Raw genomic sequence first — 14,588 nt, 5'->3', positions numbered from 1 at the left:
GACAGACTATCAATGGGCATAGGGGTGTTCGGGTAGGGAAGCTTGAGATGTAGATAGATTAATAAAGCAGTGTATTTATTCAACTTCTTAGTAATGTGAATAATCAAGAAACGTAATTGAAACAACAAAGTTTGACAATATAGAGATTAATAGCAGATAACAGAAAAATTGTCTTAAGAACACATTGCAACTGAAATACTTCAAACGATAAGTTGTCCCTCCCCAAACAGCTCTATGGCCATTGATAGTCTCTCCCAAACAGATTATACGACCCGGGTTGTGCCCGTCTTATGTTGTTTTAGGTGTGTGACAAATTGCATGTATGGCATTGGGGTGATACAACATAATGCTTTGTTTGTTTGTTTATTTAACACCACACTCAGCAATATTCCAGCTATATTACGGCTGTCTGTAAATATTAGAGTCTGGACCAGACAATCCAATGATTGACATCATGAGCATCGATCCACGCCATTGGGATCGATGTCATGCATCAACCAAGTCAGCGAGCCTGACCACCCGATCCCGTTAGTCGCCTCTTATGAGAAGCATAGTCGCCTTTTACGGCAAGCATGAGTTGCTGAAGACCCACCCCGTATGCAATGGGTGTTTATTGAACATGCTGAGGGCACACGAGAACCTTTGAGTGATATTACATATTCTGTTAATAATGGACGGTGTCAGTACCCTCTGGTCGTTGGCTCGAGTCCTAGGTTCATCCCAACTACATCCCCTGGTCAGTCTGCATCATGTCCATGGTCGTCGGCTCCCCAACTGGATCAGCTCCCCAACTGGATCAGCTCCCCAACTGGATCAGCGGATCTAACTAATGACGCGTCAGACGGCCGTAAACGTCACTTGCATGTATGTACACAGCATTGCGTTTCGTGCGATGTAATTAATGAATAAGAGTGCTCAAACTGTTACGATTGGATACTCGTCGTTTCGTAAAATCCATATATTATGTATATTTATATCAACTAACGGTACGATATTCTAAATTCAGTATCTCCTACATGGAACTTTATTGATATAACGCGTACGTTGTCACAAAAAGGCGTTTCTGTGACACGCTGGGAGTAATTTGTGGCAGTAAAGCAAGCATCCACGAGAGTACACTATAATATACTTTAGGCAATAATCATATCCGCGCGTGAAAGGTACAAGGAAGGGTTCGTGTACCAGTGTACTATCAAGTAATAACACATTTATATCTCTACGCTCAAATGATACAATGTTAAGCTTTCAGTGAATAGGGCTGTCTAAGTTCATACTGTGGGCCGATTCTTTGACATCATGTGCGTATATCTCATTTGACGGAACACACCACGGTGTAGAAAAAACCATGTTCCTCGTGGCCTGGCTATTATCAGAATTTATTTATGCGGCGTGCATGTTGATTCACGAGAAAGGCTTGTCGAATTCATCTCTTATCCTGGTTAATATCCGTTATAAGCAGGTAAAAGCAGATTGCTGGTGGCTTAATTTTCCTTTACCCGTTGGACATGGAGATGCATGTAGCTGATTGAAATGTATATCAATTTATGTCACATGTATGTTGGTGTTTGGCTCATTCATGTCGATTTCTGTCATATGTTTGTTGTTGTCCTTTGACCCGTAAAGTTCCGGGTTATAATTGGTCTTCAGTAACCCGTGCATGCCGTAAGAGGCAACAAGCCTGACTTGGCTGAAGTATGTCATCGTATCCCAATTGTTTTGATCTATGCTCATGATGTCAATCACATGGCAAATCAACTATTTGCACACCATCCTGATGTAGGCGGCCAACTGTATGTTATTGCTAAATCCCATTCACGACAGGTGCTACCAATTCATCAGCTCCAGTGAAATGTGCACCAGGTGTGCGCGAAGTGGAGTTTTTGCAAACAAAATATAGTAGACAAGAAATCAAGACGATGGAATACAAACAGGGCACGTGCATTTTGACGTCCCTAATTGAACATATTGCTTTATGAGAATAGAATACATGACATGGATGACTTATTTTGTACACATTCTTCTAACGTGTTTCAAATATGAGACGTAAATGGTACTTTAAAAATAATATACTGAAAAAATATGTGCTGATAATATCTTACAGAACGTATCCTTGCCTTTTGCAACCAAAATGGAATTTCATGTCAAATTTATAATATCAAACACTTAATTCCTATTGGAGTGATATAATTCAGTATTTATTGGAATCACAAGCAAATACAGGAAACAATGTACACACATAAATCTGTCGTGTTAATGTCTATCCGGAATCTGCGAGAACATTTATATGAACCCTATTGACGAAACAATTAATCATTTATGCAGGGCATGTGACTTTAATATGCGTGTCATGCAAAAATGGCATTCTAGGCTTCAGGGAATCAACTGAATGTGTAAACCGCGAATCTTCGTCATGCTTATTGACTTTAGAAGGTATTGCACACTGTTGAATGTCAGATCAACTGCACCCACAGAACCAGAGTCAACGTTTCCAGGGCTGTAACTACTGTAGTAGATGGTACCCCTATACAGCATCATGTTCCAGGGGATAGTGGTCAGTGTGGCCACCTCTGTACTCACATTATTGGACACGGTCATCTTCATGAGTTTCTTCTGATTGTTATAATACAAAACACCAGCTGTCTGATCTAGGGTTACAGCATGCATGTTACTTCCTGTGGCTAATGTTGCCAGACCTTGACCATCATATGTCACTGTGAACAGTTTCTCGTTGTTACACCCATATATCTTCTTTCGCTTATTGTCAAGAGTAATTCCGCTTGGCCAACTTCCATACTTGGATAAGTCAATGATGGCAGTAAAGTTTTTCCCCTGTGTAGACATGCGGCTGATTAAATATCGTGGGGCTTCTGTTGTCATAAACACAATGTCCCGTTCTTCATCCACTGCCATGCCGATGGTGCGTACACCTTCTCTTAGTAACTTCACGTGGCCTGTGTCCAGTGTAGATGACACTATCTTATCAGGGTGGTAAGATCCTATTACAAGTTTCCTTGTCTTTGCTATATAGGCAAAGCAAGACACCTTCTTCATTGTATGATACTGATAAACACTAAGTGAGTTGCTGTGAATGTTGAGTTGACGGAACTGATGTTCTGTTAGTGATATGAGTGGAGCGATCAGGATCCTACTTTTCTCCTCCTCTGGCCTAGGTGTCGTCACTGAAGTTGTCGACACTGGTGGCTTGGAAGGAAAGATATCAAGTTGAGTTGCTTGGGAGGAAGCAGGCAAAGCCAGAGCTGTTTTCAGTTGTGATATTTGAAACTGATATGTCTCATTTAATTCTAAGAACCGCGCATTATCAGCCTTGAGTTCGGCAGCATAAACATCACACTTATGCAGTTCTTTCTCCAGTCTATGTATATCTCTGACAAAGACGTCACTTGAGTTCTCGTGTTTCCACACATCTGCCTTCTTCACGATAGATTCGTGAAATACAACCATCTCGTCTTGGAAGTCTTTAAATGATCTTGAGACATGATGCAATTGCCTCTTCATCTGATGGTAGCCCTGTTTTAGGTGTCGCAATTCAGAGACAACCTGACTTTTCACCATGTCTTGAAGAGACTCTCCTTGTAGAATCTCGGCCATGGCTTCTCTCACTTGATCTCGCATGATTTCCTTTAACTCAGCCCTCAGTGACAATTTTGCGACATCAATGATATTCAGTACATTTCCTTCTATAGTGTTCATATCTACCTGGGTCTCATGCAGTTTCCTATCGAACTCGTCCAATCTCTGTATGACAGGCACAATACTTTCATGGCTGGTACATAAAGGGATTAGGTAAGTAGAAAACAGCAACCACGAAAGGGATCCAATCTTGATCATCTTTGGTAATTCAAATATACTTCAAGACGCCCTTGTTCATAATGAAACGAGTTCTCGTGCTGTTTGCTGTTGACGTCGGGTACACAACTAAATCTTGTCTGACATCACCCGATCAGTGTCCGAGATTTGTACCACTATTGTGTACAGTATACATTCAGTTATCACTGAACAACCATGTGATGCAGATATCATTGATAACACGCCCTGGGCCAACTTGCACAAAGCAATCTCAGCGCTCATCCCATTCTTTAACATAGGCTTACGACAGTCTTAGAGCTAAGATCGCTTTGTACAAATGGGCCCTGAAGGATGTGTGTCAACCAATGTATGCCTACCTACATCACATTTCCAACTTTTAGAACAATAACATCTAAGCAATCTTTCATCTGCCCACCAGGAATCACTTTATAGGTAACGACAAGAGAGTAAAATACGTTTATAACGAACACGCTTATGACGAACTGACAGATATTACCAACTTTTTTTTTGGTCCCGGCCATTTGCTGTATAGATGGTGTATATATGCTTTTAACGAACTACGGTTATAACGAACTAAAATTAGTGGTCCATTTGAGTTCGTTATAACCGTAGTTTACTGTAATGGAAAATTAATAACAATGTAATCATATCTTATCAGAAAATGATTTGCCAAGTGTGTAACGTACATTTGCTACGGCTGAGCTGGTTCCCGCATCTGTCAGCGCGGCGTCAGTCTGAGCACGAGTCAAGCTGTCATAAGCCGGATGTGACGTCACAAAACGAGCTGAGCGGCCAAAACCGGCTCCTTGCTTGTGCAAGTTGACGTCGCTAAAAGAACCAGCTAAGTTTTATACTTACCTGGTCTTACATAAACTGGAATTATTGTTGCAATGCCTGCCTGTTCGCCTTGGGTTTAGTGCAACTACTTTCATGTATAAATAGACTGTAACGCAGCATTAATCATGTATTTTGATATCACCAATAAAATACATTGTGTGTAGAGTACATACAGATAATTACATATTTCCTTGTTGACATGGGATATACAACAACTGATATTTATTAAGATTCCTGCTTTGATAGCTGAGAAAGTCTCTTCCTGTAAAATATATTTATATGGATACACATCTTAAATAAAAGCGAAAAAACCCTTACCATATTCATAAGAAATCTGGGTCGATTGTACGATTCCGACTACATCATGAGAATACCAAGCTTCTATAAAGTATGACTTTGTTAAAAAAAACACACATGTAAACCAACGGGTTTTAATCAATTATCTTCATAATCGCATGTATGGTGTTTAATGTGCATAGTTGAACACAGCATTGTTTTAAGTAGTTCGCGATTTACGGTTCTGCATAGTTTATTGTTTTGACATTTTTTTTAACTCCCGGCAGAGATTAAACACCGGTGTATATTTGCTTCTGAAATCATACTTAGGCAATCAACTGGTTGCTCTGTAGTTTGCAATTATTTCCCTAAACAGTAATACGGTTGCATGATATATTCACTATGTTTGGGTTGAACATAGTAACATTCTTCTAAACATACTTCAAATCTAAACCGGAAGTAACAGCACAAACCCAGTTAACCAAACGGAACCGTACACAAGAGTAATGAGTGAGTGAGTGAGTTGGGTTTAAGGCCGCTTTGAATAGTATTCCACTTATATCACGGCGTGTCATCTTGATGTAGGAGGACATCCCGAAGTGGTTGGTGAAACCCAAGAGCACGGGTATAGTGAACCGGGGTCGAACACACTGTCATAGGTTTCTTGCGTGCCCAAGGGACACAACTTTGCATAGCGAATTGCAGCGGCTTAGGCGATTGGGCCAACAGTGCCCCCGTACACAACTGTAACTAACTATCATACAACAAAGATGTTTTGGATGAAAAATGTATTGCGTAACATTCCATGAAGAAACAGTAGCAATATCACAAACTATAAAATATATGCACAATAAGTGCAAAACACACAGATACATCCAACAGACAAAGGAGGTACATTATAACAATATTATTTTAAAAGAAGTGTATTATAATGATATGGAAACAATGTGAGAATTGAGCAATGGCACGGTTATGTTGTACATACAAGGAATTTGTTTATAATTGTAGGCATGATAACATATCTTGGAAATTGTGTCTGGATAACTGTTGTTAAAAAGTATTGAGAATTGTTCCATTCAACAGAGTTTACCAAATTCTTTATCATGATTGAGAATTATTTGTGATTCTCTTTCTTGTTTGTATTTTATACAAGACAGTGCATAATGTTGTTTATCTTATAAGACACCATATGCATCACAGAGACGTTGTTCCAATGGGGTTGGTGTTTTATGTATATCTACCAGTTTCAATTTTTAGTTTGTGATTACTTAAACGAAGTTTTTAGAAATGTGTGCTTACAATATGTAAGATAATTCTCAATATATATAGATGACTTGACCAACCTGTATGTGCAGAGTTGCGTCCCTTGGCCATGCCAGAAACCTATGATTGTGGGTTCGAATCCCGGTTCGCCCCGATTATGTTTCTAGGTTTGTCAGCACCATACCCGTGCTCGTTGGTTTCACCGAAGTGGTAAACGTCTGTGACCTTCATCACTTCGGGCTTTCCTCTCACATTAAGCTGACACGCCGCGATATAACTGGAATACTGTTAAAAGCGGCTTTAACCCCAACTCACTCACTCACTCACTCCTGCTTCATGGTGTGATACTGATAGACACGAAGTGAGTTACTGTGAATGTTGAGTTGACCGAACTGGTGATGGACACTTGATCATAACCAGCAATCAGGACCCTACTTTTCTCCTCATCTGGCCTGGGTGTCATGCGTATATGTGATTACTGCAAAGAGCCACATACGCATTATTTTCCAATTCTCTGAATGTCCATCAAAAGCAAGTTATTATTGTCAACAAGTAACAATAATGCATTGCATAACTTTGTTCATCAACCATGCATTGTGGAAGAGAAAGATTACCACTTACCCAATGACATGAAATAATTAGTTACCATTGTACGACAGCCTTATGGCCTTCAGTTCAGAAAAAGACAAACCTTCATTGAGTATATTTTAAGATCTTGAATATGTATATAATATATACATAATTCAAGATCTTAATAGTGACACGATAAATATTTCTTGGGAATTAGGACTGTTCTACACAAGTGGTGATGTATGTTGATGAGGATGCAGATAAACAATCACTTTATAATAACTTTGTTTCCAAACTCAAACGAAAAGAGTAAAATAGTTTGTAGACGTATGGAGAACACAGTATTGAAACATTAAATATTCGTGTTTGGAAACAAAGATAATTTAGGGTATCAAACACAGATACAAATAACTAACACTCGACATGCTTATGGACTTGAGAGTATATGCGACAGTGTTATATGTAACATCAACTTCACCAACAATAGTGGAACCATAGCCACCGTAGTAGATGGTGCCTCTGTTCAGTATCATGCTTACAGCTACAGCGTTCAATGTGGTCACCTCTGTACTCACATTATTGGACACGGTCATCTTCATCAGTTTCGTCTCATTGTTATAATACAACACACCAGCTGTCTGATCTAGGGTTACAGCATACATGCCACTTCCTGTGGCTAATGTTGCCAGACCTTGACCATCATATGTTACCATGAATATTTTCTCGCCATTACACCCATATATCCTCTTTCTCCTTGTGTCAAGAGTAAGTTGCCTTGGAACGCTTCCGTACGTGGATAAGTCAATGATGGAAGTAAAGTCTTTCCCCTGTGTAGACATGCGGCTGATTGAGTATCGAGGGGTTTCAGCAGATATGAACACAATGTCCCGCTCTTCATCCACTGTCATGCATAATGCCCCTACATCTTCTCTTACAATCGTGACGTGACGTGTATCCAGGTTGGAGGCTATTATCGTATGGGGATTATTTACTCCAATCATAAGTTTCTTTGTCTTTGCTATATAGGTGACGCAAGCAACATACTTCATGGGGTAAAGCGGATAGACACTAAGAGAGTTACTGTGAATATTGAGTTTTCGGAACTGATGCTTGCTGGATGACCAGAGAGGGACAATCAGGATCCTACTTTTCTCCTCCTTTGGCCTGGGTGTATTCACTGACGTTGTCACCACAGGGGACCTGGGTGAAGAGTTAACACGTTGAGTTGCTTGGGAAGAAGAAAGCAAAGCGAGAGATTTTTTCAGTTGTGAGACTTGGGACTGACACGTCTCATTTAAAACCATCCACCGTTCGATGTCAGTCTTGAGATCAGCAGCGTGCGCATCACACTTACGTAGTTCTATTTCAAGTCTGTGTTTATCACTGGAGTTCTCTAGAGTCCAAATATCTGCCTTCTTCATGATAGATTCGTGGAATACACCCATCTTGTCTTGGAGGTTTTTGAATGATCTTGAGACATGACGCAATTGCCTCTTCATCTGATGATAGCCCTGTTTTAGATGTCGCAATTCAGAGACAACCTGACTTTTCGCCATGTCTTGAAGAGACTCTCCTTGTAGAATCTCGGCCATGGCTTCTCTCACTTGATCTCGCATGATTTCCTTTAACTCAGCTCTCAGTGACAGTTTTGCGACATCAATGATGTTCAGCACATTTCCTTCTATAGTGTTCATATCCACCTTGGTATCATGCAGTTTCCTATCGAACTCGTCCAATCTCTGTATGACAGGCACAATACTTTCATGGCTGGTACATAAAGAGATTAGGTAAGTAGAAAACAGCAACCAGGAAAGGGATCCAATCTTGATCATCTTTGATATTCTATATATACTTAAAGATGCCCTGGTCCAAAATGATACAGTTTGCTGTGCTGCTTGTTGTTTGACGTCCGATACACAGCTAATGCTGTTCAGTGATCACTGTCACAGATTTGAACCCTTACTGGGTACAATAAACTCTCGTTATCACTCTCTAGATGAGGTAGCAGGCACGTGCGGTTCTATCACGGGTCATGTAATCATCCACTGAGGATGACAAGCAACTAATGCAGATAAGCTTGATAACACGACCTTTAGGATGTATGTCAACGAATGGCTACAAACTATGAATTCCCGCCTTCTTGGTATTTCCAACTTATGGAAGAATCACATTTATCTTCAGGTAATGTTGTTATCATTGAACTATATCACGAATGATCAAATATTTGACATAGGGGAATCTTTTCGGTGATATCGCTTTTATGTCTGAATGTTATATAAAAATGATCGAATTTGATATGATATCTCAAGGATTTAAGGTAAAAATATACTATAAATTAGAGTTCATTCATTAGAAAAGGGATCGTAAAATGTATGCAAACTGAACTGTTTCAGAAAGGTTCTATTCAAAACATAACCCCCCAAAGAATAATTCGTCACGAATAACTGCCAAAACTTAACTGAGGCGTAAAAAGAAAAAGTATGATGAAAAATATATAGATGGATCACCGAAACTCACTGAGACCGGGTGTTCGCGAACGTTGTAAATAGATCTTTCATCTTTGACAACAGATGGACATAAAACACAACTGAGAAACATAGCAGGTAGGAGAAGGGACCAGTTAGTACCGATGGGGATACCTATTACTTATCTCTATGTTCTATGCCCTAAAAGAAATTTGACATAGATATTGCCAGTCAGGAAATCCAGCAATTCACATATTTGGATACCGCTACAAATGGATGTCCCTTATTGATTGTTGAGTCACGACTGCAACTGTGTTTTTCACGACAATACCATCCGATTGTAAGGAAAGCATTACACATAGAAATAGCCAAGGATAATGAGGTAAACTATGAAAGTAATTGAGAAGCATTTCATTTGCAAAATCATGGAATTTTTAATATTGTGAGTGAGTGAGTGAGTGAGTGAGTGAGACAAGTCTTTGATTTAGCAATTATGTCTACCCCTCGGTATAATACGACGCTTTTTGCTTCTGATTGTTTTGGCTAAAGGTACATGTATATGTAATCAGTGTTCCGATTGTGCGCATGGCCATCATCAATGGGTATAAAGGACACTCGGTTATCATTAACTTGATGATTTTACGTCAAGGTGAAGTGACTAAACAAGCAGTTTGTGAAGTATGAGCTGATATCGAGTTATGACTCGATACCGCACCGACATTTTCTGAAACACCCATCCCGTTGACTGCAACAACAGTGTGATAATTAAGTTCTGAGGCACCTAATCAGATAGACCTGCAGATCCATGCAGTCGCAGATAACAATATCAAACAATGGACCAGATTCAGAGAAAGGTGAATGCATACAGTGAGTGAGTATGGTTTTACGCCGCGTTTAGCAATATTCCAGCAATATCACGGCGGGGGACACCAGAAATGGGCTTCACACATTGTACCCATGTCGGGAATCGAACCCGGGTCTTCGGCGAACGCTTTAACCACTAGGCTACCCGGCCGCCCCTGAATGCATACAAATATAGACATTGTATAATATAAGCTATTACCAACGCACCGTGACGCATGGGTTAAAAACACGTGTGACATTGATTAGGATTAGTCGCATATATGCAAGCGGGGCGGTTGGGTAGCCTCGTGGTTAAAGGGCAGTAGTTTTGCTGGAATATTGCTAAAAGCGGGTTAAAATAATACTCACTCAGTCACTAACGGTACTCGGTTGGAAATAGCAGCATCAAGTCGCTAGTTTGCGGTTTACAGATATTTACCATATATGCAGGTATATATTTACAAGACGCACTTTGTTCCGAATCAGTTTATAATGATAGGAGTGTATTGCTGTTGCCCCGGAACACCTCGCCTAATCATTGTGAGGTTAAGGGCGAACTCTTCCTTTTTCTAAGTCTCTGTACCTCGGTTTATAAAATAATGTTCACCACAACAGCAGTTAATGAGGAGTGGCATTGATGTATCGCTCATTTAGGGTGTCTCAATGTACAATACAAAGGGGAATGACAAAGATGGGATCAGCATTTTAAATTAATGTGATGTCTTGGGAACATGGTTATTAGCCTTTGGACTTTAGACATAAGGTTGTGTCCTTGACGTGTGTGTCGATATACATCCCTGAGTAGCTAGTGGCTTAGTACATCATGACAAGAAGGTGAGGTGAAATGGGGTTTAACGTCGCGTCCAAGATTATTGCACTTATATAGCGACGTGCATGCATGTGTGTGTGTGGCTGCTTGTACTAGTCCGGACTGATGCCTATTTATAGTGCTAGCTCAGTGAGATACCATGCCGCAGTTTAACATGAATACCCCACTCAGACACAGAAAACTGACTCCGAGCCGACCGGTTCTTGTTTTAGCCCCTTAATGCCGATCGCCAGACAGGGTATTACTAAGAACAAGTACCATCTTTTAACGTCTTTTGGTATGACGCGGCCGGGGATCGAATCACGGACCTTCCGCTCTCCAGGTGGACCCTCTACCACTAGACCACGGAGGCGGTCATATCATGACAAGAAACAATTACAGATTGCCGCTCGCAATAATATTCAGATGTCAACCAATCAGTCATATAGGAGCATGACGACACAATAAACATACGTTTCAAGGTCAAGATCAAGATTCTATTCAGTATCGGGACCTCCTGCCTGAAGTACATAAGCATGTAAATATGGTTGAAAACAGACACATAAATATATGTATCTATCATGTTATGGAACAACTTTTCCTCCTTGTCTCTCTTATGTTATCGGAATTCATACTACGTCATGGTTGTTAATCAGCCAGTCATTATTAATTATGTTAAATAAATGTCTGATTCGGTTTCTTGTATCTGTCATCAACTTTTCATATTGCTATCACGTGGACTCTCTCCTTTGACCCATTTGTCCCTCTGGTCAGGCTCGAACACAGCATGACTACACAATAAACACGCATTTCAAGATCCAGAAAAGGAGTTTCTTCAGTATCACATTCTGGTTGTATAGTTGTATCATAATGGTTGTTTTTCGTAAATCATGTATGAGTAGTTCGAGATACATTTAAAAAATACTTGCACAGTTAATTTTTCTTCAATTTGTCACATTTTCTAAATACTGGGAAATAAATACTAGCTCTATATATGATAGGTAAATGCGCTGTACAAAAGATTTTACTAAGCTATTGTCACGATTTTTTGGTCATATGGGGAGCATAAGTGGTGATCTCTGGTCAGGTGAGGAGCATTGGTGGTGATCTGTGGTCATGTGAGGTGCACTGTGGTAATCTGTGGTCATGTGACGTGCGCTGTGGTGATCTCTGGTCATGTGACGTGCACTGTGGTGATCTCTGGTCATGTGAGGTGCATTGGTGGTGATCTCTGGCCATGCGACGTGCATTGTTGTGATCTGTGGTCATGTGAGGTGAATTGGTGGTGATCTCTGAGCATGTGAGGTGCATTGGTTGTGGCTGAGCGAAAGTACCCATCCACCCACTATCCGCAGTGAGTACCTGTGCTTAATCTGTGGCCTAAATGTTGTGCACAGGACCACGTTGCGTGTGTAAATGACAACTTTCTAGTGCGACGTTGCACGAAGCACCCGTAAAATATTGATATTGTTTAACAATATGCAGCACCCTTTCTGTTGCCTATTTGACGTGTTTGGTACGTTTGGCATGTTTGAACAAACCGGTCCCGCCAGTCCCATAGAACCGGAAGCATCATCCTGAACCAGTATTTCCGTTTGAAACAATTTAGCACCACCTACAATATCTATTCAATATAATCTCTCTTTAAATTTCGAATTCATCATGTTACAATGGCGCGACAGGTAAAGTCTATGAGGCAACCTGCTGGTAAGGTGCACAAGGTAAAGTCTGTAAGGTAATCTGCTGATAAGGTGCACAAGGTAAAGTCTATAAGGTAACCTGCTGCTAAGATGCACAAGGTAAAGTCTGTAAGGCAATCTGCTGGTAAGGTGCATCAGGTAAAGTCTGTAAGGCAACATGCTGGTAAGGTGCATCAGGTAAAGTCTGTAAGGCAACATGCTGGTAAGGTGCATCAGGTAAAGTCTGTAAAGCAATCTGCTGGTAAGGTGCATCAGGTAAAGTCTGTAAGGCAACATGCTGGTAAGGTGCATCAGGCAAAGTCCATAAGGTAACCTGCTGGTAAGGTGCATCAGGCAAAGTCTACAAGGCAACCTGCTGGTAAGGTGCACAAGGTAAAGTCTGTAAGGCAATCTGCTGGTAAGGTGCACAAGGTAAAGTCTATAAGATAACCTGCTGGTAGGGTGTACCAGGTAAAGTCTGTAAGGTAACCTGCTATGTCGAATGTTCCTGTGTACATCTATCTCGTATGTGTACATATACCTCACATGTGCCTGTGTACATTTAACAGCGTTGTGGTGACGTGTTGTGGAGGCTGTGAAGGTGGCTCAGGAGAGATGCTCAGTACGGGCAAAGGTCCAACTACTATGGAGTCTGCCATTCTGCTCACCGCGTGAGACATATAACATAGACAACCTAGGTTATAATACGATGAGGTCTTTCAAGTGTATAATCTATGACTTCTGGTTATGTGAGTCTGTCAGAAAGACCGAGAAGGGTGTGTTAGTGAAAATAATGCACGAGGGTGCGAATCTCGGACATAAATAATTCAACTGATGTGGAGAGCATGCGCAACCTATGACCCCTTATTTCAATGAGAGGTTGCACGTGCAAGTTTGCTTCGTCTAGATTTTCGGAATTGCCTCACACATTTGCATGTTGGGTTGTTTGGTTGTTCAAGATGTATTAATATCTGGAAAACAGACACACAATGTAGAACAATACGATGACGTCACAAGACTTATATACATGCGTGTGATGTCTTGTTATATCACTGTGTCGTAGAAGAAAGAGATGAATGATGCGGATAAAAACAACAACTGTGTTGTGCATACGTGACGCTGAGCACGGCTTATGGTGAGGTGAGGTGAAATGGGGTCAAAGATAATTGCACTTATATAGCGACGTGCATGCATGTGTGTGTTTGGCTGCTTGTACAAGTCCAGACCGATGCCGATTTACAGTGCCAGCACACTGAGATACCATGCCGCAGTTTAACATGAATACCCCCTCCGGACACAGTATACTGACTCCGAGTCGACTAGTCCTTGTTTTAGCCTCTTAATGCCGAGCGCCAGGCAGGGTAACAACAAGTACCATCTATTAACGTCCTTTGGTATGACGCGGCCGGGGATAGAACCCGGGACCTACCGCTCTCCAGGCGGACGCTCTAGCAATAGACCACGAAGGCGGTCGAACGACTTAGGGATTTGTACAGGATGTAATGTAATTTAGCGCAGCCAACGACCAGTGCCTTCTGATTCCATCCATGTTCTTGGTGATATTTATAGTTTCGTATTCTATCCACAATTGTGCTGATCTGTGTGATCTTTATTTGCATCTTTCACGATTATGTTTTATAGGTTTAACATGAAAAATTACTCATAATCGTCCAAGCTATGTTGGAGGGCACTGGTCAATTAGCACGTGGCCGATAAGTAATGTAATGCTATCTAATTGTTATCTGACTGTTGTTGTATGAACAAACAGACGAGGAAGCGCATGATAGAGCATCTACATGACAGCTGCAAGGTGTACGACAGTGATGCGCTTTCTCTCCATTCTAATATCAGCTAATACACTGTGTATTATAGAAAAGAAACCCTTTAAGCTGTTATCTATTTGCAATGCAAACAGACAATGCTCCTCACCCCCTCGGGTAAATGTATTGTGTTGTAATAGTTTCAAATGAGGATGTAGAACTAAAGCTAAATAACGAAGCAACTTTTTTTTCCATCAGG

The 14,588-nt window shown here is 40.8% G+C and overlaps 2 protein-coding genes across 2 annotated transcripts; both read right to left on the bottom strand.

The window, feature by feature from the left end:
• Window positions 1-2,203: 2,203 nt before the first annotated feature.
• On the bottom strand, window positions 2,204-3,972 carry LOC139455793 (uncharacterized). Its single transcript, XM_071237341.1, has one exon. It carries the CDS (start codon window positions 3,847-3,849, stop codon window positions 2,371-2,373), a length of 1,479 nt encoding a protein of 492 aa, XP_071093442.1. The 5' UTR covers window positions 3,850-3,972; the 3' UTR covers window positions 2,204-2,370.
• A 1,834-nt stretch (window positions 3,973-5,806) lies between these two features.
• LOC139455098 (uncharacterized) lies at window positions 5,807-8,606 on the bottom strand. The gene has a single exon (XM_071236668.1). The coding sequence runs from the start codon at window positions 8,604-8,606 to the stop codon at window positions 7,158-7,160; it is 1,449 nt and encodes a 482-aa protein (XP_071092769.1). The 3' UTR covers window positions 5,807-7,157.
• Window positions 8,607-14,588: the final 5,982 nt, after the last annotated feature.

This window comes from Haliotis cracherodii, unplaced genomic scaffold (genome assembly GCF_022045235.1).
Source record: "Haliotis cracherodii isolate W230 unplaced genomic scaffold, xgHalCrac1.p SCAF_11, whole genome shotgun sequence".
NCBI lineage: Eukaryota > Metazoa > Mollusca > Gastropoda > Lepetellida > Haliotidae > Haliotis > Haliotis cracherodii.
The sequence above is the reverse complement of the archived record's forward strand: the minus strand, read 5'-3'. Positions and strand labels throughout refer to the sequence as shown.